The sequence below is a fragment of the Topomyia yanbarensis genome, chromosome 2, assembly GCF_030247195.1.
Source record: "Topomyia yanbarensis strain Yona2022 chromosome 2, ASM3024719v1, whole genome shotgun sequence".
NCBI lineage: Eukaryota > Metazoa > Arthropoda > Insecta > Diptera > Culicidae > Topomyia > Topomyia yanbarensis.
Window position 1 is genome coordinate 254,632,201 of NC_080671.1, and position 25,961 is coordinate 254,658,161.

Here is a 25,961-nt window from a genome sequence, read left to right on the forward strand (position 1 = left end):
AAACCAGTCTGCATAAATGAATTTTTAACTTCGATCCAATTAATTTTTTTGGGTAAGGGGGGGGGGGGGGGTGGTTGAACCGCAAAGCCTCCTTGGCTATACCGCTACTTGGAGTTATTTATTTCGCTTTTCATTTTTCTCCTGTAACTATCCAAACATAAAAGATAGATACTTTATTGCTTCGGCAAAAATGTGCAATTCTAAATGTTCTAAAAATCTCTAGAACAAAGTATTTACGAGAAATAAACACATAAAAATTTATTATTAAAAAACCAATTTTCAAGAGCCACCCTACCTTAAATATTGCAAAGATTATAACGCATGAACCATTACAGATAGCCATACAGTTTCTTCAGAAAAGTTGCTTCAATTTGTTTAATTTATAACTTTGTAGAACATTATGTAGCTGAATTTAACACATCTAAAAAGTTGATACTTGGAACACCCAAACCACAAGGACCACCCTAATTTAACTAATATAAAAAAATCGGCAACAAAGTTCTAAGAAAGTTCTCCGAAGATACTATATATCTAAAATCAACGGTTTGGGCGCAAACAGCTTTGTCTTCCTAAATACAGCTTTGGGACCATAGTGCACTGTTCTTTCATGCCTTCTCTTAGCTCTTCTTCCGAGGATACTTCATCCAGGTCCTTTCGTTGGATAGTTGTCTCCAGGCACAAGGTTCTCACTTCCACTGCGTCGCCCATGGCTTTCTCGGTGAGTATTAAAACCAGAACTAAAATTCCGATCTAAACAAAATTCAACAGCAGCCTATATTACACTTTTCCTTTGAGCGTAAATTTGTTAAAATCGGCCCAGCTATCTCTGAGAAAAGTGAGTGAAATTATATAACACATACATACATACACACATACACAAATACATCCACACAGACATCCCGATCTCGACGAAATGAGTCGAATAGTATATGGGATTCAGTACTGACGGCCTCGGTTAGGAAGTCGATTTCCAGAGTGATTGCATAGCCTTTCTTTATATCAGAAAATCAAAATACAGCTAATCGAACTACCTGAAGGTTTAAATCGAATTTTAATTTCAACTTTTTGTACACTTAGAATAAATATAAATACTTGGAAACACGGTATTGAGCTCGGTCCATCAGTGTAGTGCAACTTACTTAACAGCGTTAACATAAACTGAATAAACAAGCCCTCTGTTAGGCCATTTTTTTAAACAACCATCTGTCTTTGTAAATAACAAAACAACCCATTGTAACAGCATAGCGGCATATGCCTCAGCGGGCCTGGTTAAAGTACATAATTTCGGAGACTATCTGTATAACCTTTCATATAAGAAAAACTTTTGCTACAGCTAAACCTACGATAAGTACACCCAAAACAAAAATCTCTTGCAATTATTGCAAGCGACAATCACTTGCAAATAATGTTAGCATCGCTTGCAATTTTGCAGTTAAAGCCGCTTACAATTGTTGCAAGCATATAAAATCACTTCATCCCTCGCTATACGTACATACGTTTCTTCAACACACTGTCAAAGGATTACCACCACATTCACATGCCTATGCTGGTTGGTATAGCAACGCACGGCGAGTTTTTATTTTCCGTCTACTTTTTATTCATTCCTCACCAACATCATCAAACGCAGTTTTGTGGTTTATTCATTACATACGAGACGGCATCAAATTGCGGATGTGACAACTGTAAGAGTTTTAACGTCCTGTTCTTATGTGTAAGGACAGATCAGTGCTTATAGTTAGCGCTATGATGCGGAAAGGCCTGAGTTCAAATCTGGCTGCTTGTTTTACTTTTTTCATTAATCGTGAAATCATCTAAGTGTTTATATATGGCTTTTATCCACTTATTACTATCTGGTAGTATGGTTGGGTGGATAAAGAATTGCTTAGCGATCTGTTTGTGCAGGATTCATTTTTCAATGCCAACAGTCTTTTTTTCTAACGCATATTGGTCACCAATACACATACATCGCTAATACATAGGCAAAATTCGGTTTTTCTGTTTCTTGCATTGCATGCAAGGAAGCTTCTTGCAATTTTCGCACATTACCAGAAGGCTTGCAATTTTCGCTCGTATTTATTGCATTAATGTAAGCGAATCATACCGGGTACGTTTTGGGTGTATATGCCAATTATTCATTAGCTTACTTCAAATACTACTTCTATTACTACAAATACGAACCAACACTACTACAATTAAATGATTATTTGTATGATAAAAACTTATCTGTAATTATGTTTGATGATGTATGTAGCACTGATTATCCCCTCAACCTTGACTCTCGGATCAAATCTGACAACTAAAATATCCTACTTACACATTTTAGGGGCCGTACACTAATTACGTAAGGCTTTTTTAGAGCTTTTCAACCTCCCCCTCCCCCCCGATAAGAGTTCGTAAGATTTTGGTGAACTCCCCCTCCCCCTACATAAGATCTTATCATGATTATCGTAATTAAAAAATCGAATTGTTAATTCATCAAATAATAAGATAGTGAAAACGATATGTATAGAATTATTACAAGAAAACTCATGACAAAATTTAACTGTAATCATCTGCAGTATTTTAATTGCATGCCAATCTCGCCCAGTAGAAAGAATAACTGTTGTCAGATATTCAGTAACTCCAATTTGGTCCACATGATCTGCTTTGCTATATTCCACTTCCTTTGAGTCTATTTTCTTGTGATGTAGAATTTAAAGGAGTTTATAACCTCTTCTGGCATGAATCGGTCTAACAACACGAAGGGTATCAACACTTCTTAACTTGTAAGGCATATTGTGACTCCAGTTCTCGAACAGAAAATGTACAACCAAGAGCCAAAAAATTACTCATATTGATTGATATACAAGGATTATATGGTACAAATGAAAATAGTTCCCTTTCCTTTTAAAAAGAATATTTTCCTCATGGATTTATTTTTTTAAACTTGCTTTATGATATTACGTAAGAAAGGATAAACCCTCCCTCCCCCTCAGATAAGAATTTGTAAGATATTTTGAAACTCCCCCTTCCCCCATATGCCCTTACGTAATTAGTGTATGGCCCCCTATCTACTCGTTTCAATGTGTTTTAGACTTGCTAATTAAAATTGCTGGTATTTGAGAACTAATCCATTTTATTCGTCGGTCTGGTTCTCGTGGGTGAAGGTTCTTCTAAGTAACTAGGAAGGTTTTATATTTATGAATTGTTTACTGTGATGTATTTACAACCATGGGATACTGCATCAAACTGGGTCTAGTTGAATATTGACAGAGAAAATAGTTCAACTGGCTATACAGACCCTTCGCTGTCATCCACCACCACAGGAATGAAATGCCGTTAGGCTAACAAAATGCGGGGACCATTGGAATCTGGGAGCTTTACACTCTAAGCATTAGAATTTTAGACTAAAACCCATGTAAAACTATTATTTTGTTATTGCGCTAAAATTGTCAATTATTTTGTAATTTTATTGCATACAAAAATCGTTTACACTGTACATCAGGTCAAGAAAAAGTTGATGTAGGACAAATAAGAGAAATGTCGCTTTATAAATTATTTATTATGAATCACCTCATATTTTCTCTTTTGTTTTAATGGTAGTATCACATCGTTCATAATGGACCCTACTCAGGATCCTTGACCTGCCGCCCAATATTTTCGCATCCACTCCAGGCAGAAAGCATTCGTCAGCTAAATATTCTGGCCTATATATCGTGCACCGTAGGCATCCAGTGGCCGTCACAAGATTCAAATAGATGAAGGCTGTGATATCGACTGAACGAACTATTACACCTAGGAACCTAATCAGGGCCTGCTTCTTTCTGCTGTGCAGGTAACATGGCATGTTGAGACGAGGACCGCCAGCAAGATGAATCGAAAATGCTTGTACATGCGTGAGCTCTGAAAAATTAAAAAAAAATAATTAAGTCATGAATTTCCTGAAACTCCACATACCTTTGCGTTTGTGTAGGTTTGTGATTTTTCCAACTTATGATGCGCCGGATACTTCCTGGAACAGCGGGTAAATACTAAATTGCGGACCGACAATCTTTGTTTTTCTTCAGTCACATATCTTATGAACGAATACGAACATCATAGGAACGAGCGAGAAGTGCTCTCGTTCGGATTGACAGCTGTATGTAGAGGGCAAGGATGCCACTTTGAAATCTATTTTCCAGATGAAAAAAGAGTGAAGTTTCAAATAACAAAAAATCTGCAGTGTCTCCATGCAATCCGTTGAAATATCAGGGCTTTTAGAATAATCTATTGAAATCTTGCGAAAATGTTAAAAATTCTGTCATTAGTGGAAAAGAATCTGTGTCCAAAAGGGATTGAATAAAACTGTGATATTTTAGGAAAATCTGTGAATGTGGCAACCCGGGTAGGAGGAAATATAAATTCTCTTTGCCGCTCGAAGAGAGAGCATGATTTGTTTGTTGACCAAAGCATCAAGCCGAACCGTACGGTTAGTTGATGAGCTCTCGATGTCTCTCGCGCAACATAAACAAGCTCTGTTTATGTTGCGCACTGGTGTCACAGCGCGTCGCTTTACTCTCCCGCAACAAAAAGTCATCAAAATACCGATGAGTTGCTGGTGGATTTAAGGACGCGGCTAGTTAGAACAGTGTCTGCTCCCTCTATTCAACGCATTAGGTCAAATGATAGGATGAATAAGGGTTCGTTGTACTCGACTTTCGCTCAAACGCGAGTATTTTACATTTTCCAAACCAGATTTTCTATGTCACTGCTTCTTAAGAACGAAGCAAGCATGTTGATACCTATTTAAGCGCAATCCAATCACTGTAAGCCGAGTTACAATCGAAAAAGTGTGACATCCTGACTAATGAGATGAATAACGGCTCCTCTACCTTATAGGCTATCGCAGTAGAACAAAAATAAAGGATTTTTCTAAGGAAGAAAATCAGATTTCAATATGATATACATAATTAAACCATCACAGACAAACAGGCATAACACTATTGTCTTCGAGTGTTATGTTTGATAGTCTGTGATTGTCCTAAAGGTTGGGATAAGCTAGTAACGCAATGCAAGTATTTTAACGGATATTCGTTTGCTGCTTACACGAATATTATTAATTTATTTGTTGGAACCAAAGAGAATAGGGAAAGAGACGAAGAGTGAAAATTAGTCATAACGGCAACACTCCCTTTATGATGATTTCAACACTAGAATTTTAGCAACCGCTTCCACAGGCAGCACTTTAAATGACTTCTATTATATTTTGAAAACAAACCGTATGTCGATCGTTGGATAAGTTTATCAAACGATGCGCATTTCGAAACAAAGAGATGAAATAATTCTATAGCTTGTTTTTACTCATGCATATACTGTAGAATACACCTCACAATCACGATTGAACCAAATTCTGACGAAAATTGAAATTTCTTTTTTAATAGATGTACAATACTTATCTCCTCCAACTCAGGCATGAGTAATGTTTATTTACATTGCACGATTGGTGTGCTCAATAAGGTATTTTTGGCTTCACACTATTCGTCTCTTTCCCTATTCTCTTTGGTTAGAACACTGATGTCTGTTCTCTGTGGTGGTATTGCTTGTGGCACTAAAAACTGGATTCCGACTGCACTGCGCACTTACCATTCTTCCATTAAATTCTTCTCATAGACCGGTTAGTTCGACTGGTCTGTCTATGAAGGTACCATCTCTATCACTTGAAATACATGTTTTTTGACAGCTCGCAGTTTTGAGATCACTCGCACTTTAAAAGTGCGGAGTCCAGGTTGGTGGGAAGTGCGCAATAGTAAATCAAGCAATTCTATGTACCATGAGACAGTCCTTAACGTGCTGAAAAACTTTGTCGCAGACATCACTCTTCTAAATTATCATTATCTCGAAAAATGCTCGAAATACAGGACATTAAAGAAATCGTTTGCGCATAGAGCTGTCTGAAAAATTCTAAGGAACTAGATCAATATCCAGTCCTTTGCTAATTGAATGCCGTTATTACATACGAAAAACTTGAGAGCAAAGCAAAGATATTGATGCCAATTTTTAGACATTCTATTGGTTGAAGGCAGAGTGAATAACGAACCAGTGCGGCTCCTTCCTAATAAGACCAACAGAGGCTCATTACCCTACCATTGGCGGAGGGTTTTGAAATTTTTTTAAATAAAACACCTTCTTCGATACATATTCATGATCAGTATATGCTGCTATTGAAATACATAAATTTAGGGACCGTTAATAAATTATGTAACACTTTTAGAGGGGATGACAAAATGTAACAATTTGACATCTGGGGATTGGGGACTATGTTGAAACATGACATGTTTGTACTGAAACTATTGCATTTAATTGTTTGTTTACCGGCGCCTTGTTCCCCACTGTCCTACACTCATGACTGAAAATGATCGCTTGTCCGACGGTAATCACGGTAATGTTCGAAATTGCTTGATATTTCTCGTCCTGGTAGTGGCATATGACGTAGTACTTTTTGGTGTTATCGAGTGATTCTTGCTCCCGCGCCAGCCAAATCACGATGGGATTGGTTACGGCGTACTCAATCACTTCCCGCTCGTATGTGACCGAGAACATCATCTGGCAAGACGACGACAGCTGCTTGTGTATCCGGATGAATCATAACGTGCAAAAATCAGTACAAAAACGGCAATCTTCTTAATGTCGAAAGCCCGGAACTTTATATTGCAGCCCATCAGCTTGCCGGGTGTTCTGATGATCAGCTTCGCACTTTTGACGATCTCCTCACCGCGAACGGCGTAACGAAGTTTGATTTCCGGACAAAACTTTGCCATTTTGGCAGCTACTTCCCCCTTCTGAATTGCCAGTTCATGCGTGGGGGAAAGGCACATCACCTGCGGAGTTTTTTAACGGATCGACTCAACTGAGAACTGCCAGCACGAAAGCATTGGTTTTTTCTGTTACCGACTGACTGGGCGATCATGTTCTGTGGCGGATCGGCCAACAGAGTATGTAGAGCCGTCTCCTGAATCTTGGAAGGGGCGTTGAAACACAGACTCCCTGAAGCAGTTCCGGCTTCAGGCGTAAAGCTTCTAAAGTTTTAACTGAGTATAGCGGCGAAGAAGGATCCTATCGCTGCACCTCCAGATCAAGTTTTGATTCTACCAGAACTTTGCGAATAATTTTCAATTGCAAACTTGCATCCGCCATGCTAAAAGATTAACCATGAATAATTTTACAGATGATACTAAATATTTCGACTTACTTGAATTCCTCTGCATCTTCCGTGGAGGAAGCTGTTTCTCCAATTTCGCATGCAGCTTGTTTTTCTTCAGGAGCCGCTAGTCAGAATTTTTGTAGCTATCGCGAGCTCAAAACTGCAGTGCAGCCGTTTCTACGGGAGTAACCGTCGCTGGTGAATTAAATTTTTTTGAAGTCTGGTAAATAAAAAAATAAAAACTGGACTAGAAGGATTTTCCGTATTTTTTTTTTTCTCTTTTCATTTTCTATCCCATTCCCATTAGAAATTTTGATTATTTTTAAAAACAGAAACCAGTTGGCAAAATGCACTTTAAATAACCTCTCAGATCGCTAACCTATTTGTATTGGAAAAAACACTTACGAGTGCAGAAATGCCATCGTTTTGACCGGGTATTAAAATTCAATAGCTGCAATGTATGGGAAAACGGCCTAATTCAGCACAGGTACTGTCCCTTCGGTGGTTTATTCCTCGCAATTCGCAGAAATTTTGCCCACAGCGACCTTGCTGAAAAAACGATGCCTTCTTTTGTCTGCTCACCTCGCTGCCATGAAACCGATGATGAGCGCTTTTTCCAAACGAGTCACACGGTTGGCCCGATTGAACATGTCGTGCGTGTAGGCTTCCGTTGTTTGTTCTGAAAATCAACAAGGACATCTAGATATGCAAAGGAATGTTTGGAGGAGGGAAGCTAGTGGTAAAAACTTACCGAGAGAAAGTCCTTTCCAAGCATTTTGCCGTTGTGTTTACTGCTGACCCATTATCACCGCGTTCTTCTGCTGGATGGTTGATGGTGTTCGGTGATGTGTCCACTGGATCTGTAGCCGCTATGGTTGCTGCTCGATCTGAAAAAAATCATGATATAAAATATACGTGAATGAGTGAACGCGAACTTTTTAAGAATAAGGTATTTCATTACAATGTACTGAACACTGTACTGATCCTTTCGAAATTAAAAAAGATAGTAAAAATATCTCACCTTGCTGCACCAACTGAATTAAAGGACCTCCTGCACGCGGTATGGTACAGTATCGTATGCTACTGTGTTTGACCGGTGCTGTAGCTGTATCGTTTTCTGCGGATGGGTGATCATAGTTCTGATTTGTTTGCTGCTGCAACTGCCAAAGTTGGCCAATGGTCTTCTACATCGGCCCTGATTGGCTTGGATCGTTTGCACTAGTTGCGGATGTAGACTAGGTCATACGTTGTTGTTATTGAGGCAAACTGCTGAGGTAGATCGATGTTTCCTGCTTCTACCACTAACGGAAAAGACTGCTCTAGCGGCTTTGAAAAATAGTAAGTCGGAACGATTTTTATCATTTCTCCAGCTGTACAATCCTCTGCCGTTGCGACTGAATCCGGGTTTGTTTAGGCGCACTGTAAATAATCATTACATACTGAAAGATAATTTGAATTAGAAATTAAAGAATTCCAATCATATTTTATAACTCACCATTCGAATTTCAAATATTGCATAACAAAAGCAAATTCTATATTAAGATATTTTGACAGCTTGCGATGAAAAAATACACAAATCTTGTTTTTTTGTATTTTTTATCGCAGTCTGTCAAAATTTCGCGAGCCTCCGCAGCGGAATAATACCACTGATCATTATTTCGCAAGGAAAAAGCTTGCCGTGGTGACAGCGCATAGAAAGCAGCGCTATCTCGCGGAAGTAATACGAAACTTATCGTTTGTCGAACCGTGTCTCGGCTAACTGCAAATTTCGTTATCGTTTTCGCGAGAGCTGCGTACCGCTTACGAAATGGAAACGAAAATTTTTTTCGCGAGCATTTCGCGACGTTTTTTATGCATAGGTTTTGTATAGGAAATTTCATTTCGCAAGAGGTGCATACTTAGCTTAACTGAAAATGTCCCTGGCAGCACTGCTCCAGCGGAATCCTTTCAGACTATCCCGCTTGGAAGAAAAACGGGCAGCCAGCAAAAATCCGTCAGGATTCCGGCAGCTGTCAAAATTATCAAAATGGCGCTGCCATCAGAATTCAGCCATACTCCTTCCAGTTATGGCAGGCAGATTCGCCTCACCGGTTCTGTTTTGTTTATCGTTGTTTCATTTTCGCCATATTGATATTTTTCCAAGAAGGATGGTTTTGACAGATGAAAAAATAGGAAGAAACAAAGATTTTGGTTTCAAATCAGGTAAGTAATATGGATTTCATGTCTCCAGACATGTTTTTATTATAAATTTACATAAAATTAAAAAAAAATTAAGAAAAAATACAAGCAAAACCTGAAGCGGTACAAAACCGGTCCTGCCGGTGCGAGCCTGGCAGAAATCCGGCAGAAAAAACCGTTAATAACCGTAAGGTGAAAAATTCTGCCAGAAACGGTTGTTGCATTTGAGCCGGCCGGCTGGGCAGCGCTCTGCCAGCCAGACCCCCAGAAATTCTGTCAGAGTTTTTATTTCGCTGCCTGCTATCTGGGGGGAATCCTGCCAGGCACGTCCGAGCGGGATAATATCAATAACTGCACGGAAACGAAAAACTACCTAAAATTGCGTCCTTTGACTCAATCTCGTGGTATCGTGGGAGAACTTAAAATTAGGTAAACCGTGTTGAAGGTAGTTTCCATTGAAAGCTAAGTATGCACCTCTTGCGAAATGAAATTTCCTATACAAAACCTATGCATAAAAAACGTCGCGAAATGTTCGCGAAAAAAAATTTCGTTTCCATTTCGTGAGCGGTACGCAGCTCTCGCGAAAACGATAACGAAAAATGAAGTTAGCTGAGACACGGTTCGACAAACGATAAGTTTCATAATAGTTCCGCGAGACAGCGCTGCTTTCTATGCGCTGTCACCAAGGCAAACTTTTTCCTTGCGAAATAATGGTCAGCGGTATTATTTCGCACGGAGGCTCGCGAAATTTTGACAGGTTGCAATGAAAAAATATAAGAAAACACAAGATTGGCAATTTTTTGTATTTTTTTCATCGCAACCTGTCAAAATTTCGTGGTTTAGAAATTCAATATTTCGAATTTGAATGGTAAGTTTAAAAATATTACTGGAAGTGATTGTTTCTAGTTTTAAACAATTAAATTTAAATAATTAATATTATTTGCAGCACACCCAAACAAAGCAAATCAGCTCAACTAATCTTGTCTCAATATCCTGGATCTGGCAATCAGCCAACCAACATTAAATCGATACAACCGCAGCAGTACCAACTACTCCAAATCCAGCAACAGCCCCTCAAAAAAGGACCACATAGCAATTACTGCTCAAACGAACAACAGGAGTTTACGAATGATGGACACATCGGAAAACATTTCATCGGCACATTCTGCCTTAAAACATGTCTGCCGCTATTTTTGAAAATATCACTGCCTACACAGTGCTCGTGATTCCATTCCAGCAGCAGCAAGCAATCACTATTCGAGTGCTTATCGCCAACATTTCACAGCAAGCTCAGCAGCAGAACCACCTTCAACCACAACATCAGAAAATTAAGATTTCTTCCAGACCATGACCATCATCCTAAAGGTCGGTAGCAATAACGTTCAACCGACGGTACAACCTGGTCAGCAACCGCAATTAGTGCAATAGATCCAACCCAAATGTAGATTTACCAACTGCAAAAAAGATAGCAACAGCACATTCAAACACAGTAGCAGCAGCATACTATACTGTACCATGCGGTGTGCAGGAGGACTTTTTTATTCAGTTGGTGCGGCAAGGTGAGACATTTTTATTACCTTTTTTATTTCGAAAGGATCAGTACCGTGTTTAGTACATTGTAATGTAATACCCTATTCTTCTTTAAAAAGCTCGAGTTCACTCATTTACGGATATTTTTTTATTATGATTTTTTTCAGATCGAACACCAACAACATAATATCATGGTAATCACCCAGCAAGAGAACGCGGTGATAATGGGCCAACAGAAAACACAACATCAAGATGCTCGGAAAGGACTTTCTCTTTCGGTATGTATTTACTAGTAGCATCCCTCCTCCAAACATTCCTTTGTATATCTAAATGTCCTTATCAATTCACAGAACAAACATAATGGCACGTCATCTTCAATCGGCTAACTGTTTGGAATAAGCGCTCATCATCGGTTTCATGGCAGGGAAGTGAGCAGGCAAAAGAAGGCATCGTTTTTTCCGCAAGGTCGCTCTGGTCAAAATTTCAGCGAATTGCAAGGAATAAACCACCCGAGGGACAGTACCCGTGCTGATTCAGGACGATTTCCCATACTTTGTACCTTGCTATTGAATTTTAATACCCGATCGAAACGATGGCAAGCGCTGCCGATAACTGGGTCAAAAAGACGACGGATCAAGAAATTTCTGCACTCGGTAGGTGTTTTTTTTTTGTTATAACCTATTTTTGAAGCGATCATTGGGATGGGATTTGAATTTTTCTTTTCAATACAAATAGGTTAGCGAACTGAGTACATATCATCAAGGATAAGGATTCAGAGCCGGCGGCTGGCAGTCCAGAGAAAGAGAATGCGGAAAAACCTAGTCCACCGGCAGTAGAACCAAAGCTGCACCTGATGTTTGGAGTTCGGTAGCTACAGAAATTCTGACTCTAGCAGCTCCTGAAGAAAAACAAGCTGCAAGAGAAAATGGAGAAACACCTTCCTCCGCGGAAGATGCAGAGGCATTCAAGTAAGTCGAAATCTGCAGAAAATTTTGATTAGTGTTACAGTTGTGTTGAAGAATATGACGCTCAGAAGAGAGCCAGTCATTCGAAAGAGAGAAAAAGAGAATATAATCGCTATGCATGAAGCGAGTTCAGAAATAAAGATGATTATCAAATTGTACAGTAGTCGAACTACTTGTGTATTCCTGTCAGCGCATACCACGTCCAACGAATTTATCTGTTGCTGTTTCCCGCGGTAGTCCTCTTTGAGATATTTCAATTGGCGACGAGGAGTAAGTACGTTTCGGAAAGTGAAATTTCGCGATATTAATTGCGAAAGTAATTTTGTTTCCGCAGTAAGTATTTTTGTCTTCTCCCAGATAGGAGACCAAATCTGCGTTTTGGCATTGTTTCGAAGTGCTTTTGTTGCGCTTTCAATAAGGGTTTTGTTTAAAAGTAAATGCCGCTGAAAGTGCCCATTGTGATTTGATAGCACGATTGGCTTCCGCTTGTTTTAGTCAGCCTGAGTTGTATCGAGTTTTTTTTTGTTCTCAAAACTAAATTTTAAGAAATAGATTTTTAGCAAGTGTGGCATCGTTTAAATTTATTGGGCCTTTATTTAACACCATTTTGTTTCTTTTACCGCTGTATAGTAACTCCATTTTGCAAGACGTTGAGAGTGGTGAGAGTGAGTTCTCCGATCGCCCAAATTAGCCGAAGTTCACTCACGGTGAATGGTGTTCTGCTTGTGTGGTTGACAGTGTTGGCTGACGAAGAGCGCACAGTTCGATTTAGGCGAGCTACGTCAGTGAGTACCATACCAGCACCAGTGTATACAACTATTATAGGCCGGTCGGACAGCTGGGCACAGTTTGTGTGCATACAGCAGAATTTTATCCATAATTGCTAGTTTGGAGAGACGGACGGACATAAACAACGCTCCTGCTGTGGGTCTTAACAGTTTGCCGATTTGCACACCCGAGTGTGAATTTTTTCATAGCTTTTTTCAGCAAGCAGTAGGAAAAACACTACAGCGAATAAGGTACGTGTATTTGTTTTCGGTTATTAATTATATTTTTTTTGCAAAGTCTATTTTGAACCAGTGTGAAATTATTTTATGTGCATTTATTTTGTGTTTTACTTTTTGTTATTATTATTTTCAAATCAAGAATGTCGGTAGCAACAACGGTTGAACCTTATCTGCCAAATTCAATCCCTTTTGCTCAATACATTGAACAGCTTGAATATGTATTTATCAACAACACTGTGCCCGAAGAACGTTACAAGACTTCATTTTTAGCAGTTTGCGGTGTGACGGTATTTTCTGAGATAAAAAAGCTTTTTCCCGGTCAAGATGTTAAAACACTATCTTACCAGCAGATTACGGAAGCACTTAAAAGAAGATTTGACAAATGTGACTCAGAAGTGATTCATAGCTACAAGTTTTGGAGTAGAAGACAGGGAAAAAATGAAAAATCAGAGGATTTTGTGATCGCGGTTAAAGTTTTAGCGGAGCAGTGTGGTTTTGGTACCTTTAAGGATAGGGCCATACGAGATCTTTTAGTGATAGGAGTTCACAACCGAGATATTCAAAAACGTTTATGCGACGAAGATGACCTTACTGCTGCTAGAGCGGAAAAACTTATATTAAACCATGAAATTTCTAGTAACAGAACAAGTGTTTTAAAGGACGATGATGAACATAATACTTCAATAGTGGCACATTTAGGTAGAAAAGAAGTTCGTTCTCGTTCAAAGCAAAGGTATAGGAGTAGAAGCAAAAGCCATAATCGCAGTGTTTCATTTTCGCCTAGAAATAAGCAGGAGAGGTACAGTGACCGGAGATATGACTCAGATAAACCATTATATTTATGCTCCTTTTGCAAGAAAAGAGGTCACACGCGCAAATTTTGCTACAAATTGCACGGCAGAAACAAGCATCAGGCAGATGTAAAGTTTTTAGGCCCTCCGAGGAAACTTACTATTGGCAGCTCAAGTGGAATATTTAAAAGACCGGAGCTTACTGATGAAGAAGATGAAGAGGATTTACCTTGCATGATGATTTCTTCGGTAAATCGTATTAATGAAGCCTGTTATGTTGATATTTTGGTGGAAAAAAGTACTCTAACGATGGAGATTGACTGTGGTTCGGCGGAGACCGTTATTTCTGAAGAACTGTTTTTAAGGAATTTCGAACACAGTAAACTTTTATCTTGTAACAAGAAACTGGCGGTGATTGATGGCAAAAAGTTGCAGGTTCTAGGGAGAATAAATGTTTTCGTTCAATTGAAAGGCATAAGGCAGTTATTGAGCCTGATAGTTCTTCGATGTGACAACGATTTCGTCCCATTAATGGGTCGTACATGGTTGGACTGCTTTTACGTAGGATGGAGGAACATTTTTTCGAACCCTGCAGTCCAAGAAGAGAGCATTCATAAACTAGACGAAGACAGCTTTATTGAAGGTTTGAAATGTAAGTTTGCGACAATTTTTGATGGGGATTTTTCAACTCCAATAGTTGGGTATGAAGGAGATCTTGTGTTAAAGGATGACAAACCTATTTTTAGAAAAGCATACGGTGTACCGCTAAGGTTAAGAGACAAAGTTATTGAGCACTTAGACTTTTTAGAGAGAGATGGGGTGATTACACCAGTTGAGACCAGTGAATGGGCGTCGCCGGTAGTGATCGTAATGAAAAAGGATCAAAATATCCGTTTAGTAATCGATTGCAAAGTTTCAATCAACAAAGTAATAATACCCAATACTTACCCATTACCCGTCGCCCAGGACCTTTTTGCCTCTCTTTCAGGATCAAAAATGTTTTGCTCACTCGACTTAGCGGGTGCGTATACGCAACTATTGTTATCCCAAGCCTCTAGAAAGTTCATGGTAATAAATACCATAAAAGGATTGTATGTTTACAACCGTCTGCCACAAGGAGCGTCGTCTAGCGCCTCCATATTTCAAAGGACTATGGACCAAGTTCTCCAAGGTTTGGAGAACGTTGTTTGTTATTTGGACGACGTTTTAATTTCGGGAAATAATTTGGAAGATTGCCAAAGAAACAAAACGGGATAAGTTTTTGATCGAAGTCCTATCTTACCTTAGAAAAGGTTGGCCAGATCGTCTAGATAGGAAATTCAGGGACATTTATTCACATCACCAAGAGCTTGAGGAAGTAGCGGGATGTTTATTGTTCCGAGATCGCGTAATCATCCCAGACATTTTAAAACTACAGATTTTGAAGCTGCTACATAGGAACCATGGAGGTATAAGTAAAATAAAACAACTAGCTCGTAGAACTGTATATTGGTTTCGGATGAATAAGGATGTAGAAGAGTACGTTAGATCCTGCAGAACATGCAATGAAACGACTCCAATTACGAAACCAGCAGCGTACTCACAGTGGACTCCGGGAAAAAAAACCGTTTAGCAGAGTTCATGCTGACTTCTTCTATCTGAACCATAAAACATTTCTGGTAATCGTAGACAGCTACACAAAGTGGATCGAGCTGGAATACATGAGGTTTAGCACGGATTGTAAACATGTCATCAAAGTTTTTCTCAACATATTCGCTAGGTATGGGTTACCTGATGTCCTAGTGACGGATGGCGGACCACCTTTCAACTCATTGGATTTTGTTGACTTTTTTATAAAACAAGGAGTGCATGTGATGAAAAGTCCGCCATATCACCCTGAAAGCAATGGACAGGCCGAGCGTATGGTTCGGTTAGTGAAGGACGTTTTTAAGAAATTTTTGATAGATCCTGAAATCAAGAAACTGGAGACTGAATTGCAAATTTCTTATTTCCTTTTGAATTATAGGAACACTTGTCTAGAGGACGATGGTCGTTTCCCATCTGAAAGACTCCTTTCATACAAACCCAAAACGCTATTGGATTTGATTAATCCCAAGTCTAATTTCAAACACAATTCAGAAGTAAGGCATGATGAAATTTCGCCCGCCAATTCAGCAACTACTGAAAGTTTTAATGATCAGTTCGTTGATCTTAAGTGCGGTGACCTGATCTACTACAAAAACGCTAACAGAAGTGATATAAGACGATGGTTACCAGCAACTTTTCTCAAACGAATTTCTACAACTATTTTTCAGATTTCGCTAGGTGGCAGGCTGATTGCGGCACACAGACAGCAGCTAAAAGTTTCTAATGCTTCTGGCCAGCAAACGGGTCCAAGTTTTGATTTTAGTGGACAAAATATGCAGACCAATTCGAAGAACCGCAGAAAAGATGGCGATGGCGAAAATTCCGGAGACGTCTCCGAACAGGAGCCTGATTTTTATGGATTCCCGGCGGAATCTTTCATTTTTGGAGGAGAACCTTCGATCGAACAACAATTAAATTGTCATGAAAATAACCAGCAGTCAGATATAGTCAGAAGATCAAATCGAATCGCTAAGCAGAAGCGTAAACGGGATTTCTTGTACTATTAGCTCAAATTTAAAGTTTATAAATGAATTTGTTTAAAAGTTTTGAATTCAGATTTAAGTAAATAGGGGAATAGATTTCTTACTTAAAGTAGGAAGGAGTTGTTACAGTTGTGTTGAAGAATATGACGCTCAGAAGAGAGCCAGTCATTCGAAAGAGAGAAAAAGAGAATATAATCGCTATGCATGAAGCGAGTTCAGAAATAAAGATGATTATCAAATTGTACAGTAGTCGAACTACTTGTGTATTCCTGTCAGCGCATACCACGTCCAACGAATTTATCTGTTGCTGTTTCCCGCGGTAGTCCTCTTTGAGATATTTCAATTAGGACATAAGGAACATTGACAGCCTCTCTTTGTTTACTTTCTCTTTCGATTATGACGTCACTATAACACTTTGCACTAATTTTCCAGTACATAGCCGATGGTTTTTACTAAAATATTAGGCAAAGAGTTGGGTACTAAATATTGAAACGACCGAGTAACAAACAGAAGAGAAAGACCCCAAAGAGAATCTCATTGTTGCTTACGTCCTATTCTAAATTTTCTCCCGAAATATTTAGTATCAGCTTTAAAATTATCCGTGACTAATCTTTTTGCCCGGCGGATGCAAGTTTGCTAATGAAAGATGTTCACTAAGGTCTAGTAGAATCAAAGCTGGATCTGAAGGTGCAGCGGAAGGATTCTTCTTCGCCGGTTGGTTGGTTAAAACTTTCGAAGTTTTGCACGTGAAGCCGGGATTACTTCAGGGAGTCTATGCGATGGGTTTCAACGCCCTTCCAAGATTCAGGAGATGGCTCTGTTGGCCGGTCCGCCACGGAATATAATCGCCCAGAGTCAGTCGGGAACAGGAAAAACCGCTGCCTTTGTGCTGGCAATGCACAGTTGAGTCCATCAGTTAAAAAACTATCTGCAGGTGATTTGCCTTTCCCCCACGTATGAGCTGGCAATTCGGAAGGGGGAAGTAGCTGCCAAAATGGCAAAGTTTTGTCCGGAAATCAAACTTCCTTACGCCGGTCGCGGTGAGGAGACCGTCAAAGGGGCGAAGCTGACTAATCATATCATCATCGGAACACCCGGCAAGCTAATTGACTGGGGTATAAAGTTCAGGACGTACAACCTAGTTTTTCCTTTTTGTACTGGACGAGGCGGGTGTTATGGTCGGTGTTCTTCTTGGCCACGTACGAGCGCGAGGTGATGGAGTTTGCCGAGTACATCGTACCCAATCCGATCGTCATTCGGCAGGCGCGGGAGCAAGAATCACTCGATAACATCAAACAGTACTACGTCAAGTTCCGCAACCAGGACGAGAAATTGTGTGATAACCGTCGGACAAGCGATCATTTTCTGTCATATGATGTATAGGACAGTTGTAAACGTCCAAGTAAACTTATTTTCAGAACTGTTAATCGATCGAAACAGGTACGAAAAACGGCCGATTGGTTGACCTGCAGGATGTCCCAGGATGGTCACTTGGTAGCGGTACTGTCCGGTAATCTAACGGTGGAGCAACGGTTGGAACGAACGTTTTGTCCAGGGGTAAGTTCCACCACTTGATTCTGGCTACAGCACAAGGTTACGGAGAGATTCTTTCGTCTTAGGTATCGACGTCGAACAGGTGACCATTGTCGTCAACTTCGACCTACCGATGGATTAGCAGGGACGAGCCGATTGCGAAACGTATCTACATCGAATTAGACGCACCGGTAGATTCGGTAAGTGTGACTCATTCTTGTGATCCTATAGATTGTATTTCTTCCCACTTCTTTAACAGAACGGAATCACCATCAACTTAGTGGGCAGTGATCGAAGCATGATGATTTGCAGATCAATCAAAAAACACTTCCGGAAAAAGATTCAGTTGCTAGACGCGGAGAACTCGGACGAAATTGAAAAGATCGCACCGTAAAGTGTTTTCGACCAGCTACTGGTCATACTTGTTTTGATTCTGAATTTATAATTTTATATTTTTTTAATTTACAAATGTAACCAACAGGGTATCGCAAGCTAATAAATTTACAATTACAATTACAATCTCTACCCAGTTCTATCCAAACATTTGAAAAGGGCCTAACCACAAAATGTAACAAATTGAAATTTCATGTTTTCCATTAACAAATATCTACCCGAGCACGTACATAACGCAACATTTGATTATGAAGAATTTTGATAGCGATTTTACAACAATTTATAAAAGGGCCTAATTGATTTTTATGACCGAACTGATTATGAAAAGACCTAACTGATTGAAAAGTGCCTAACTAGCAATACACTCGTTTTAAATGGATTATAACATATTATTGGATTATGACTGATTTTAAAAGGCTTATAACATCTTTTCCATAATTTATATACAGGGTCAATTTGACCATCAAATTAGAATTCAGTTAATTCGTCTAACTTTCGGTGTAACATCAGACTTGAACAGCATTTTTTGTGTGAGGTATTCTGCCGCTAGAAGCAAAACTGTCCCATGTTGTATGGGAATCCCTATACACATGGGACAATTATGCTTCTGGCGGCAGTAATACAAGTAGTAGCAATATGCGCAATTCCTTAAACCTCTCTAGTGTTTCATGCAATAAGAATTACCACGAATTACTTATGGCAATAAATTTCAATTACGATTCTCACAATTGTTATACCAAAAATAGGTTTGTATCCGTACTGATTATTGGTAGCATTCCCTGAGACTTCCGGAACCTTTAGTAGTAGCCATTGTTATCATAATCGATTTTTAACGTAGTTTAAAGCCTAGGGTTTGGTTCGACCTGAAACCGGTTGAGTCGGAGTCGGTTGTTATATTTGCGTTATATTTCCGGATTCCGAAACGTGTTTCGAAAGGTAGTTTCCCCGAGACTTGTGAAAGCGGTAAAGGCGGCCAAGGCAATCAGATTTGCTTCTTAATGGTCAAACGCCGATTTAGACTTACGATTCGGACAATTACAATAGATTTGGTTTGAGCGAATTTCGATCATTTTCCTGGGTCTTCTAGAACCGGTAGAAGCAGCCAATTTAGATAGAAATTGGCCAGCCAATGATTTAAATTTCCGATTGCAGGAATTGTGCTGTCTAAATTGGTCAGACTGAACTTCCCCGAGAGATCCGGAACCGTCACAAATAAGCATTATGATTAATCATTCTCGAAATATGATTCACGCTGAGTACGTCACTTCCCTGAGAGCTTCATGAATGGCAAATAGGTTTACAATTGTTACCGATTTCATACACATCCGTGATGAATTAATAAAATACATCATTTAAAACATTTAAATGACAACAGAAATATAAAAAAGAAATAAACAAACAACAGCTGATGTCGTTTTCCAGTTATCAAAAGCGACATCTAACAGCAAACACACAGACTAGTTTTCGCGAGCAAATGTCAAAATTCCGCACGGAAGAAGGAAAAATATTTCGCGACCTCATTTCGCAAGAGGTGCATACTAAGCTTAACCACGGCAAAAATTACAACTCATTGTTTTTTATACTCAAATTTAAGTTGAATTTACCTAATTTTGAGTTCACCCCAAACAACTCAAAAGTACCTTCGTTCACGGAAGACCTCGACTGAGTCGAATCTCTCTTTTTGTTTTTGACAACACTAATAAGTGCGAAAGCGACGCACAACTCAAAAGTAAGTTAAAAGAACTTATGCTGCAGGTTGTTTTGTTTAACCGTGTGCAATGCTATAGATAATTCGCGACTACGAAGCTGGATCTGACAGCTCATGTGCGTGAAGTCGGATGTAAACAAATGAGTAAAAAAGTGACATTTTTGAACGTACTGTTTTCAACTAGTTTTTCATTATTATTAAAAATGGTAAGTTCAAAACTAACAAATAAGTATTAAATATGCTAATTTAATCGAAAATCAATAAATAATTGCTCTATGAGATGTTTATTTTATCGCCTAAAATTGAGTCATTTTTGTGAGTCATGAAACAAGCAGGTTTTCAAAAGCCAAAATATGAATCAAAATCCACTTTTTGGTTGAACATTCATATCGTGTATTATAGAGTGATATGTTTAGAGTTCGTGGTATTTTTTTTTTTTATTTAATGCATTAGTGGATTATAATAAAATAATGATTTTTCTGTGACCATATTTATATCACCAGGAGCCTTCAGTGGAAAAAAAACCAAACATGCACTGTGCTGGTGAATTTGTCAGATGTTTTCAATTACGCTGCTGGTGGAAGCCGTTTAGTAGTGGAAGGTGAAAGAGTTTTAAACGCTGGACACTTGCTAATAGTTGGAGTGGAAGAAGTACACAAAGACGGTTTAGGTATATTTTCTACATGTCTCCAGTCATCCTCGCCAAGTTCCGAACCTCACACAACAAAAATCCGCACGAAGAGGTTTTTCTCAGAGTGGTCGTATTTGTGTTCCTGTAAAGCTGGCAAAGGGAAGTGCAAACACGTAATGGCAGTTTTGTATCATTTGCTAAAGTATGAATTACATTTATGTTTTACGGTAGCACTTATTTTTAATTAATTTTTCGTGCTAGAAACCCAAGCCTACCGTTACTAACCGTGACCGATTTGAAGCAGAAGTGGGGGAAAATTGCTGCTAAAACTGCATTTGATATGTACAAAGCAACACGTTTGAAGGAGCTGTGTTTCTGCAAAAAATGGCTTGACAATACAACTGGAGATAGTAGTGTGCTAAACGATTCTACACTTGAAGAAACATCATTCGGACCTAATGCTACAAAACGCGCTTCAAGTTATAAAACTATTGCACCTGATGAGAGCGAGAACAAGCAGATTTTGCAATACTTTGCTGAAGGTGCGTGTCTCCAAAAGTGATAATCACTTTCGATTATCTTTTTCGAGTAACTAGGGTAGAAGTATCATTCTTCGCCCCCTCCCTAATTTTCGCCCCCCTTGCAAAACAATTACAAATAATTCTATCTGCTTTACGATCTGGACCTCCGCTTGCGACTATTATTGAAAAACAAACCAAGTCGAATAAAATGTGAAAACTGCCCTATTTTAAACAAAAATATTTCATAACGTATTTTTAATCGTAAATAAAGTAGTACCTGTAGAGCACTTATTTTCCTGAAAACTAAAAATGGTGACAATTTTTTATCGCGGGGAAAGTTATATAAATGTTGTGAGTAAGCGTTAGAATATTCAATAGTAATGTTTTTCAGCATTGCAGGAATACATGTCAACGCACATCCGCGATTATTACCTTTATTCAATTAAGTTTGAACAATTTTAAAACGTGGCGAAAATTAACGCAAGATGAAACTCAATTCTAATCTTCGCCCCTGGCGAAATCCCATATAGCGTTCTTTTCTTCGTATGGGTTTTTATCTTCGCCCCGTTCCACAGTGGTCCCAAAGTAGACTATTGATTTTAGCTAAGTGATGTCTTTAAGGAAATTTCTTGAAATAAAACGCTCTTTCTTTCAATCACATCGGATCGTTGACTAATAGTGAGTTACGAAATTTATTTTCTTCAACAATTCAGATAGAAAAATACTCACTTCAATTAAGTTGTACAAAAACTTACCAAGAAGCTTTCTTTCGGAAACTCTTGGTTTTCGAGATACAGGGCGTTGTTTGTGAAAGGCCCCTCAAAAACAGTTTTTTTTTATCATAACTTCGATTATGGAGCTTCAAGCGATTTCTGATGTTCTAGAAAGTAATATAGACGGCTAAAATAGACAATTTTCTAAAATACCATAACCTGTTTTCGCTTCGCTTTTCGCTATTTACAGAGCTATTCACTATTTCTAAGGTCAACATCTCTAAACCAAGTAAAAACGGATAAACTACTTGGTAACTAAACGAAAGTACCTTTTTTATATACTGGAAAAATAAGAGCGCCCCAAGACTGCTCTCTACCTATTCAGTTGCAGTGAGGATAATCAGATTCTGCAATCTATCTTTGAATCCAGCGCAGTTATTTTCGATTTCTAAAATATGTTATTAACAATTCAATTAAATTATATCAATAATAATTAGAAAACCTATTACAAACGTAATGTTTGGTGTTTTACGAATTCTAAACAGCACCGAGCATGTTTCTAGGCTCTCTCTGTAAGGAAGACAAAACCTATCAAAATACAACCTCTCCATACATTTTTTTAATAGTTTAAAGAGAAAAAAGCCAAAAATTAATTCGTTTGGAAAACCTTATTGAAAACATATACAACGGAGTTTCTGTCTGTGATTAAGGGGTTCTATATATTAAGGTGCAGGACGAAAGGGAAAAAAATTGAAATTTTATGAAGGTATATAGCCATATTTATATCAAATACTTATTATACGTTTAGCGTAGTACAATGTCTAATTTGCAAAACCCACTTGTGAACATGATTAAATATTAATAGGGTGGATGCTCCTATAGTTGAGGTGTACCAATAGTTTCAGTAGTGGGTTATACGCCTAGCTAAGGTACCAACCATCAACAAATATTTTTTTATCGATTCATCGCACTAAAATTATGCAACAATAAAACTGTTATCCTTGAAATTTGCTCAAAAAACTGTTGAAAAAAATTATGTTCTTTGAATTTTAAATAGGTGCTACCCTGCACCTATAGTTGATATAGTGTACCTATAGTTGCAAGTCCCATAAGAAATCAATGGGATTTGCAACCATAGGACCAGAAATTAGCGATTGCACCACTATTAGTACATCTTTATATTTTTCCTATGAAGTAGGGATTGAAAGCTTTCGTTTAATGCATTAACATTGCCCATAGGTCTATTCATCGATTTTTAGCAGAAGTTTTCCTTACATCCACCCTAATTGTCGAAGTTATAACCATTACCACAAAAGCGCGTTTTTCTCTAAGAGATTTACCGTGACTACGATTGCTGTATAACAGCTCAATTGAAAACATAAAAACAAAAATAATCATGGTGTCCTTGAACTATACATTGTAATTTTTTTATTTTTGCGAACGGGTACGATTTTTCCAAAATATCCACTATTTTTCTATTATCACTGAGAATTTTTTTTAAGAAATTCATAACATTGATATGAAAACTTTGACAAAAAAATGGAATCATTCAAGGACACGACAGTTAAATTATAAACAATTAAAAAAAGAAATTTGACATCGGTTGAAAACATTTTCGGCAGTCGTAGTCACAGCAAAGACGTTTTTGGAAAAACATGATTTCGAGATAATCACGTGCAAAGTTTCTAGTATATACCCGGGACCTCATTAGGGAATAGTGAATACGCTATAATGTTGGTTCTACTGCTTGGATATTTATAATAATTTGGGCAAACATTCTTAACAACTTTATACTGCCGCTCTACGTATAATTGTCTCATGTGTATTGGGAATTCCATTGCACATGGAGTGTTTTGGCGTATAATGATAAGAAAGATAAAAGAATAGTTATTGTTTCGATTTTTGGATGTACACATATATCCTTTTAATTTAAGTCAGCATCTGTAATCATTTTGGGCATATTCGAAATATTTGAACGAAATTGAAATTGTTGCTCCAAGTCAACTACCAAAAAATATATCTGTTTCATTCATGATTTACATAAAGAATATCAGTTGATAATTCCAAAATGATTTTTAAAACATATGCTTGACATATTAATTTATGTATCCATTGCATCTGCTGCAAAACCGGAAGCAAATAAATTTTTAATCCTGTGCAAATACGAAAATGTAGTGAGAAGCCTTGGGGTGTCTTGATTTTTCTAGCATTTAGAGTATTTTTCTAGTAGTGCCATTTAGTTAACGAATGGTTTGTTCGTTTTTGAACGTTGCTATTCTCGTTCGTTGGCGCGTACATCGCCTTCCTTGTTCGCGCGAAATATCGAGAACACTCTTATGGCATATTCGTTTTTGACAGTGCACTACACCGGTGTAGTCGGTGCTACACTCATTCAAACTTGGGTGTAATCAGTCTAACTCATTCTTTGCACTACACCATTGTAGCACCAAGAAAAAACGAAAACGCCATTAGTAGTCCTTGCTCTTCGTGCATCCACACTCGCGTGTGCTCTTCAACGCATTTCTCGCTTGCGAGATAACAAAGCACACGAGACTTTGCAAGAAAAGCTTCCTGGATATGCCCTACATACTAGATGAAAGCTTGGGTTTCTCGCGAGCATTCCCGCTCGAGATTTTACTCAACCCGGGCGCGAACGATAAAGAGCGCTAGGCATGCTATTCGTACACGCTCGCGAACGAACGGACTTGGAGTGCTTCTCGCTCGTTTCGCAACACAACATAACAAGACTATAAATACAAGAGCTTGTAAGTTAACGTATTATTTGTTTAATAGTTAGTTTTTGAAAATATAATCAGGATTTGTCTAATCTTTTCTCGATTACCAATTCTGTGATATTGTAGCATGATAAAAGTCGTGAAATTGTGCGTGGGCGCACGGGGGCGAAAGAATAGAGCAAGAGGGTGGCGAAGATTAAATTTAGGGGGACGAAAATTGAAACACGTCTTGATTTAGAATTATGTTATTTTTTCGTTAATTTATTGTTTTAAATCACTTTTATTCAGTATTATTGGATATTATATGATACGTGATGAGAATGATAAAATAAAATTAGTTAGAGCAATTCAAAATCGTTGAAATTCAAAGTTTTTCCGCAAACAAATGCTTTAGGGGGGCGAATTATAGTACATTTACCCTAGCATGTATTTTTTTAACATATTGGAATTTCCAGTTTTCCCGGAAAGTTCCCTCGGATACGAAATACATGGTAGGCCATCTATGATAGCAATTGATGATGGAGTACCAGACAGAAACAGCAATGTTGCAAACGGATTCATGATGTTGGAAATGCCCAATCAGCTGTCATCGGATTCACTGAGTTCCTTGGTGTCGTTCGATGCAGATGTTCATTCAACGATTGTAAAATCCTATCTAGCTAAACTTTTCGAGAGGCACGTCGAACTTCACCACAAATATTTTATTGGGCCTCTAGAAGCTGATTTATGTACATTCTATGAGCTAAAAGTTTGCATCTCTTCGAAAGAGAGCGTTGACATATGTCTCCGAACAACTTATCAGAACACAGAAGACTGGAAAGAGGAGCGAAGTTTAAGGATTACTGCTTCTAACGCTTATCAATTATTCACTTACTACAAAACTGAATCACATAAAGCAAAAGACTGGAAACGTAAAGTGACAAAACTTATTGTTCCTAACGTTGTCAGCTCACCCGCAATTGATCACGGACGATTGTGTGAAGCAAAAGCATTGTATGTATACGAGAAAACAACTGGAAAGACCGTCACTCGATGTGGATTGGTAATACCACCGCATGTACCATGGATTGGATGCTCTCCAGATGGTCTCATTATCGAAGAATTCAAGATTGTTGAGATAAAATGTCCTCTGGCTGGTAAATGCTCGTATTCGTGAAGTACTGAATAACATACCATATTTAACTAAAAATTCAATGTCACTTCGAAAAAATCATCAGTACTTTGCCCAGGTGCAGCTAAATATGTTTATTCTTGAATGTACAACAGCAGATTTAGTAATCTATTCTGAATTTGATGATAAATGCTCGATAATAACTATTGATTTCGATCAAGATTATGTGTTAAATTTGCTAAATAGTTTGAAGGAGGTATATTTTAATGTATATTTGAAATACCTACATACGCTGAAAAATTAAATGGAATACAGTAAAGACGATAAATTTAAATAAAAAAAACGATAAGAAATAGTAAAATAAACAGACAACTAAA

The 25,961-nt window shown here is 38.3% G+C and overlaps 1 protein-coding gene, 3 long non-coding RNA genes and 1 pseudogene across 5 annotated transcripts; 4 read left to right on the forward strand and 1 right to left on the reverse strand.

The window, feature by feature from the left end:
- Window positions 1-6,462: 6,462 nt before the first annotated feature.
- LOC131683077 (uncharacterized) lies at window positions 6,463-8,790 on the reverse strand. The gene is made up of 6 exons (XR_009304348.1): window positions 8,655-8,790; window positions 8,181-8,598; window positions 7,911-8,046; window positions 7,565-7,838; window positions 7,208-7,379; window positions 6,463-7,153 (listed from the first exon to the last, which is right to left on the reverse strand). It is a non-coding gene; the product is annotated as an uncharacterized LOC131683077 (long non-coding RNA).
- Window positions 8,791-9,897: 1,107 nt separating this feature from the next.
- On the forward strand, window positions 9,898-11,864 carry LOC131683076 (uncharacterized). 2 transcript variants are annotated; one of them, XR_009304347.1, is made up of 5 exons: window positions 9,898-10,205; window positions 10,284-10,960; window positions 11,035-11,145; window positions 11,218-11,520; window positions 11,603-11,864. It is a non-coding gene; the product is annotated as an uncharacterized LOC131683076 (long non-coding RNA). The 2 variants fall into 2 exon arrangements; XR_009304346.1 differs by having other exon boundaries at window positions 9,901-10,205; window positions 10,284-10,896; window positions 11,603-11,863.
- A 3,310-nt stretch (window positions 11,865-15,174) lies between these two features.
- On the forward strand, window positions 15,175-16,263 carry LOC131680250 (uncharacterized). Its single transcript, XM_058960969.1, has one exon. It carries the CDS (start codon window positions 15,175-15,177, stop codon window positions 16,261-16,263), a length of 1,089 nt encoding a protein of 362 aa, XP_058816952.1.
- A 591-nt stretch (window positions 16,264-16,854) lies between these two features.
- Window positions 16,855-17,688, forward strand: LOC131680252 (DEAD-box helicase Dbp80-like; annotated as a pseudogene).
- A 10-nt stretch (window positions 17,689-17,698) lies between these two features.
- On the forward strand, window positions 17,699-18,297 carry LOC131683080 (uncharacterized). The gene is made up of 2 exons (XR_009304351.1): window positions 17,699-17,796; window positions 17,859-18,297. It is a non-coding gene; the product is annotated as an uncharacterized LOC131683080 (long non-coding RNA).
- The last annotated feature ends 7,664 nt before the right edge of the window (window positions 18,298-25,961 follow it).